Below are 7678 nucleotides of genomic sequence, written 5' to 3'. Positions count from 1 at the left end.
GTGTGGTGATGAAATTACAGTGACGTTGTCTGCCCAGCAAAAAATAAGCAAATAATATTTTTTTTTGTAATCAATGGCAACCATTTAAATATATAAAAAATGTATTCATTTAAAATGTTCTTACGTCAGAATACCAACAAAACTTTATACACGCGCCAGGAAATTAAGTAAAGAATATTGTACCTACATCATAAAGTATTAGAATAATAAACACTTGTAATGGGTTGTATTTTTTGAAAGTTTTGTATAGCGTGCAAAAATATTTAGTACAGAATACCAACATTTGATGTGAATAAATATCACACTCAACATACTATACATACTATTTACACCAAAAATTATGCACAAATACAGAAGTATCACAAATCATAAATGAGCTGTAAGAAATAATATAAAACTAGTTGTTTAAAGCCCTATTAAAAAGTGTGAAGTTAGGGAACTTTAAAGAACTTCTGTTATTCACTTTATAACTTAATTACAATTTTCAGGTGTTGAAACATAAGACATAAATTATGTGCTTACAAATAAAAAAAATAATGAAAATTCAACAATTTTAAAACTTAATTATTTTATTTTTTCCCCTTAATCACAGATTTTATAGTATAAAGTTTATTAGAATAATGAAAAATATTAATAGAAACTTAAATAAGTACATGTCAAAAAGAACAAATAAGAAGATAGTTTAACATGATAAAAATGTATGTTTTTTTCTTCTGACCATCATTGACCTATGTACACAACAATTATCCGTTTGAAATTAATATAATATTATTTTTCAGTACATTCCAACTATTCTTTTGTATCCATTTGTGGACAATGCTTCCCGTGTTCTGTCATTTAACCTACAACCATTTTCAAGAGCATATATTATACAATCTGTGTGTTTTCCTATTCCTGCATAAAAGATAGTATCTTCATGCCATGGACAATCGTTTTCATGTGCGTACATCATACAGCTTAATTGTCCTCTTATTGCAGCTATGCAGGTTACTAGATTGTTCCATGGACATCCATGTTCGTGGGAGTATATCAAGCATTCAAGATGACCATTCAATGCAGCACAATAGCTCACGCGTTCATCCCATGGACAACCATTCTCATGGAGGTATCTTAAACAGTCAATATGACCATTTTCTGCAGCATGTGAACAAGTAAATACGTCCCATGTAACCTCCTTGGAATGTAAGTATTTTAAACAATCTAAATAACCATTTTTTGCAGAACAGTTCATTGTGGTTTTGCTAACGGGACATCCATTTTCAACCGCATATTTTAAGCAATGCAGTTGGCCATTACATGCAGCACCTACACATGTTTTTTCATTCCAAGGACATCCATTTTCTCTCAAGTATTTCAAACAATCGAGTTTTCCGTTGCATGCAGCTGATGCACATGTTGTTTCATTCCATAAATATCCTATACGACGAGCAAATGATAAGCAATCATAATGGCCATTGAACGCTGCATTCGTACACAATTCCGTATTTAACAGACTTATACGAATTCCCATCATGGTATTCTTTAGTTCAATACAACAATTTTGCACATCAACTCTAACAATATTTCTAGGGACAGTGTGATACCATTTTTTTGCATCGTCGTTACAAGCCATAAAGGCCAGCTTGATTAGATCAAACATTCTAATAAGCAAAGCTAGTTTTCCTCTTCTCAAAATACTATTACGTTCCTGAGTTTACCTAAAATTAAAGTAACCAATAAATATCAACAAATTTGTATAAGTTATGAGCTAAGTATGATTAAAGTATACCTCAATCTCGGGGATACAACCTTCTTTATGAAATCAATGATTCACAATAAATATATAATCTGTAAACAAATTCAAAATACATATTAATAAAAACACAATGATAATAAACACTTAAGACAAATATGAGATAATACGAAAAAAAATTCAATCACAATGATATATAACATGACATATGAACTCATTGCTAAGAAACAAGTATTATTAATCTTGAAAACATACTTGATTTATTATTTATATTTAAATGTGATCTGACTATTAAAAACTGTATTCATTATGGTATTTACTTAATGGGTAATATAAGAAAATTATACATCATATGTTGCCTGAACTATATGGAATTGCTCATTTTTATTATTTGAGTTTATTAGAAAACCAATAATACATTTAATTAATTTTTAATTTAGCACATATTTATTTTAGATTTTAACACAGAAAATAAAGCTATTATTATTCATAGCACTAATAATTATTGCCATAAACATATTTATTAAAATTATGAATTAAACTCAGACTGTGCATTAGTAGAAAAATGTATTATTTTAATATTTCAATAACATCAATCAAAACTTTGTATACACAACTTGTGAATTATTTTTGATAGTTAATATATTTAATAATTAATACCAACTTCAACGCGTACACAAACATAATCAAATAAAAAATATCTCAGTTATTAGATATTTAATATTTCTATATTTAATAAAATACCGCAACAAGATTTATTTGAAAGTAAAAAGTGAAAATTGAGCTGGACCCTTCATACTTTAAACTAGTTAAACTATAAAATCAAAAATTAATCTGAAAATAATTTCTTGGATCTAATAATGAAATTTGCTTAACTCAATCTTTTTAAGTTTTTTTAAGATTAACTTCTAAATATTTGTGTTTTGTTTTAAATTTTTATTTTATTTTATACTATGGCACATTTAATTTAAAGGGTCAGGACTACAAATTAACAGATAAGACCTAAGAATTTTTTTTTATATTTTTTTTTACTATCACAATGTTTTCATCAAACAAAATTTTACAATTTGTTAATTATTTTTTTAAACTGTTTACTTCAAGAATATATTATAAATCAATTTTAACCTATGGATTTTTATGTTCAGGAATACAATAGTTTACGTCTTAACTCTGATGTTATGATTCCTAGTGTTATTAATGAATAATTAAACTAAATTATTTGTGTTTAAATATTTTCAAATAGTTATACTTGACTAAACTTGGCATTTGCATATTATGTACTTTGTACGGTTTAAAAGTATTTTGTTCTTAAATTTTGATTGATTTTTAAGTACATTGACAATTCTGTTTACAAATATTTATATTAAAACCATTAAAAATATTTTAAATGATTTATATGTACTGGAACTCAAATTTAATATTGATATAACAGTGACTTACAAAATGAGGTACCTACACTTGAAACCTCCTTTACTGCAGAAACATTTTTTAGCATTAAAACTGCGTCATTAGTATTATATTTAATATTTAATATTATCAATTATTGTAATTATGAATTTCAGTAATATATGTTTTGTAATTACCAATCTTCTTCCGAATTCCAATTCTAGTTGCTTGTGCAGAATACAGATGTAGTCCAGACAGCCTGACTAATTAGTTTAAAAATATTCAGAGTGTAGAATGTAGACTGGAGACAATGGACCTATAAACAGTATAAACTGAATTACTTAACCTAACTTAGATCTTAAACACAATATTATTTTAAAGATGGCCTCTCTGAGCGTTCCTGGATGATAAGGTATGGGGTAATATAATTTATATTCCATGAACAAGTAATTTTTTCTTCTATTTTTTTTTTATTTGTGATTAAAAGTAAAATAATTATTGTACAGTATTTTATAATTGGTAACAAATAAAAAGTTGTCGATATCATGGAATACCATAAAATTTAAGAAAATATAATTTAGTACAATTATTATTTCTGTACTTTTCTTCAAATTTCGAAATTCAAACAACTAACAGCAAATGTTAATTTATTAATATGTCTATGTTACTATTAGTGCGTAGTGATAACTCAAAATGGTTACCTATTGGTTACTACTAGTAACATTGGTGCTGCTGCTTTATAAACCGAAATTTACTTTTTACATGCGATGGATGTTATGTTATTTTGATATACTCTTATTTTTCATACAGTTATAAAATTACTTGTCTATAAATTTAAAAGTATATTCTATACTACTTTAAATATAAGATAATGTAATTAAAAGTTATATAGATTTATACTTAATTAAACATTAGTTAAACTATAGTAATATAAAAGGTGGGAAAGTAATGGTGCAGAGGTACCTAAATACTTATTCCCACATTTTTACACTTCAATAATTACAACTTATGTAGTTATGTGGAATCTTATAGGTATTAAATTGTTAACAGTATAATGTCCTACACATAAAGTTCTTTTCACAATGGATAGAAAATATAATAATGTAATATAAGTCCATGGTTTATATAATTCACAATGAAGCATAAATATGTATACAGGTTGTCCCACAGAGATCTGACAAATGAAATAACTTTTGTTCTTATCAATATTTAAAAAAAATTTCTTTTAAATATAATTCATAGACACTTGCGCTACATATATAGAATACATTTTTAATTTTTTAATACTGAAAATAAAAAATTGATAAAATTTATTTTCGAGATATTCAATATAGCCAATTTGTAAATCTGATTTTTAGAAAAATGTATATGGTAAAAACACATATTTAAGCAAAATGGCTGATTTTTTAAAAAGTTTTTAAATATCAATATTTTCGTTAAGTAAATTATAGTAAATTATGGTCATTTTTAGTTTATACATCACATATTATTAAAATAAATGCAATAAAAAAATAAAAAAAGCGGGTAAGTCGTGGATGTCGCTCTGCTGTACAGTAGGTTACTGTAATGGATGGGTTCAAATTTGAATGCAATGATAGGTATCATTGTATACGAAAAACGATTCTAAACGGAGATGATTTGTCAGTCTAGGATATATTATATTTAAATATTGTCATATATTCTATTTTGAAACAAATATTTTATTTTTCAATTAAGACGCATTTTGCATAAGGCATGGTTAATCAATTAGTGTAGTTATCATATAGTCATCATGATTCATAATACCTTATATTATCATAGATAGGTATACGAATACCTGATTTGAGGATAATTCGTTATCATTACGCGATTTCATAAAAATTTAAAACTCAAACGCTCAAAACATTTTTCCTATAATGGCGCTTCAAATTTTCTCTATAACTATTTAAAGCAAAACTTATAGAAAACTTGGTGTTAAATTTTATAACCTTAGATATAAATACAAACAATATTATGAATTTTGAACTACAAAATAATATGCAAATATTCATGGTTTTGATGATATTTCAATGTTTGAAATTCAAATGCTAATAAAAATTTAATTTGCATTTCCGGTGGACATTTTTTTTGTGATAAGATTGAAAAACTTGTAAGGAATCTTATATTAAATTTTTAAATCTTAGTTTAATTAAAATAATTTGTGATTTTTACGTATGTTGTCAGAATTAAAATTTGAATGCATGTAAAAAAAAAATGTAGCTATATATTTCTTTTAATTTTCAACTGCTATTGCAAAACTATATTATGAGCCTTATATTAAATTCTCAAATCTTAGAATTAAAAAGAAAAACTTTTATGACTTTCGATCTAAGATAATTTGAAAATTGCCGTAATTTTTACGTATTAAGTCAATATTTGAACTTCAAATACTAATGAAAAAAAATTGTGCCTATGTATTCTTATAATTTTTTAATCACTATAATAATAACTTATGAGGAACTTTGTATTAAATTTTCAAGTATTTTGATAGGACCAAAAAATTTTTATCGACACTTCAAAAAAAATTTTTCAGACAAATTCAAAATATCAGTCGTCTATAAATATCTCAAAAAAAGTCAAAATATTTTGAAAATTAAATCTTGTAAACAAAATGCCAATCTAAATAACTGATAAAATTTTCACGTACCTACGACTTATACTTTTTGAATAATAACAAATGTTTAAAATCATTTTTAGGATAAATGGTTATCGTTACGCTATTTCGTAAAAATTTAAAATTCAAACGCACTTAAAATTGTTCCTATAATGATGCTTCGAGTTTTCTCTATAGCTACTTGAAGGAAAACTTATGGGAAACTTAGTGTTGAATTTTCAATCCTTAGTTATAAACGCAAAAAATTTTATGATTTTTCAACTTCAAAATTACTTGTAAATTTTCGCGTTTTCGACAGATTTCTTAAAATTTTGAACTGTAAACGCTTATTAAAAAAAAACGTGACTTACGATTTTTAATTTTTTTTTTGTCTACAATAAGAACACTTCAAAAAAACTTTCTCAAAAAAATCGAAAACTTCAGTGGTCTATAAATAACTCAAATAAAGTCTAAAATGTTTGAAAATTAAACTGTATATAGATATCACTAACATTAACATTTGGTGAAGATTTCAAGTATTTACAGTGATTAGTTTTTGAATAACAACCATATAAAAATATCGATTTGGTCGAAAACTGGTTTTGCGTAAAAATTCCAGTTTTTCTGTCATTTTTTTTTTGTTTTTCTCGATTTCTTGAAAACTGTTGGAAAATGTTTACTCTTGACCTCTATAATGCACCAAGGATCTTCACTTTTACATCGGAAACCATCCCCAAAGTTTGAAATCGAAGCATTATTTCGACTAGTTATGCTGTACACAGACACAAAAAAAAAAAAAAAAAACACACACATAATTATATTTTAACATGCACCTATTTAAAAATTTTCTCATAAAATATTTTTAAAAAACTTTATATTATTTGAAATTAAAATGTTTCTAACATAAACTAGATCGTAATTTACTCATCGTAAATATTGATAGTTAAAAAAATTGTAAAAAATCAGCCATTTGACTTGGATAAGTTTTTACTATAAACATTTTTCTAAAAATCAGATTTACAAATTGGCTATATTGAATATTTCGAAAAAATTAAATTTTTATCAATTTTTAAGTTTTTATTTTCAGTATTAAAAAAAAAAAAAAAAATGTATTCTAAAAATGTAGCGGAAATGTCTATGGATTATATTTAAAAGAAATTTTTAAAAAATATTGATTAGAACAAAAGTCATTTCATTTGTCAGAATGTCAGATCTCTTTGGGACATCCTGTATATGTATATATGAAATGTAGGATGGTCCTGCCAAACGATTAGAGCAGCGGTTTTTAACCCTATGTAAAACATTTACCTCCGATAAAAGGTTTTTAGAAGTCGCAGACCCCCTTCAAATTTTTTATCGAATGCCTTTTTTCTACTAAATATCTCATGTTATCATTAATTTATAATAATTATTTTGTATTACAAATTAAAGGAAGTAGACGTAGATCTATATCACATAATATAAGATATATTTTATGTGAAAAAAAAATTATAGTTAAATTAACTACCTAATCCCCAGGGGGCCACCATAAGTTAAGAATCGCTGGTTTAGGATAAATTAAATATAATAATATGTAGGATGGTTATCAAACCTAATCACTATGTAAAAATGGTAAACACCCGTACATTTTTCGGGGAGGTAGTTACTTGTGAAGTCCTTGTAAATCATAATAATATAACCATATAATACAATATTCACACACAAAAAAAAGATTTAAATTTAGAATTCAAACATGTTAGGTAATCATTTGGACATTAAGAGGACGCTACACACATATCTGTTGTCTCCGTCTTACAAGTGTGTAGGTAACTTTAACACAATAATTTATGGCCTCTATGGTAGAACTCAATTGACGTCTTGTCGTCTTGACAAAAGCGTAGCCGATGGCATAACAACAGGGGCAACCAACACAACTTGAACTTCACGGCAGTAGGCTAATAGTACTATCA

At 25.8% G+C, this 7678-nt stretch overlaps 1 protein-coding gene across 3 annotated transcripts; it reads right to left on the bottom strand.

The window, feature by feature from the left end:
* Positions 1-551: 551 nt before the first annotated feature.
* Positions 552-7664, bottom strand: LOC149061411 (uncharacterized). 3 transcript variants are annotated; one of them, XM_089217620.1, is made up of 4 exons: positions 7355-7664; positions 3316-3434; positions 1769-1827; positions 552-1697 (listed from the first exon to the last, which is right to left on the bottom strand). In XM_089217620.1, the coding sequence occupies exon 4, from the start codon at positions 1637-1639 to the stop codon at positions 776-778; it is 864 nt and encodes a 287-aa protein (XP_089073746.1). In that variant the 5' UTR covers positions 1640-1697; positions 1769-1827; positions 3316-3434; positions 7355-7664; the 3' UTR covers positions 552-775. The 3 variants fall into 3 exon arrangements, with proteins under 3 accessions (XP_089073746.1, XP_089073749.1, XP_089073747.1); XM_089217623.1 differs by having other exon boundaries at positions 7503-7664; XM_089217621.1 differs by lacking the exon at positions 7355-7664 and having other exon boundaries at positions 3316-4332.
* Between the last annotated feature and the right edge of the window lie 14 nt (positions 7665-7678).

The sequence above is a fragment of the Diuraphis noxia genome, unplaced genomic scaffold (assembly GCF_037042655.1).
Source record: "Diuraphis noxia isolate RWA-SAM2 unplaced genomic scaffold, SU_Dnox_SAM2 contig0001, whole genome shotgun sequence".
NCBI classification, from domain to species: domain Eukaryota; kingdom Metazoa; phylum Arthropoda; class Insecta; order Hemiptera; family Aphididae; genus Diuraphis; species Diuraphis noxia.
This window is presented reverse-complemented; position numbering and strand designations above follow the sequence as displayed.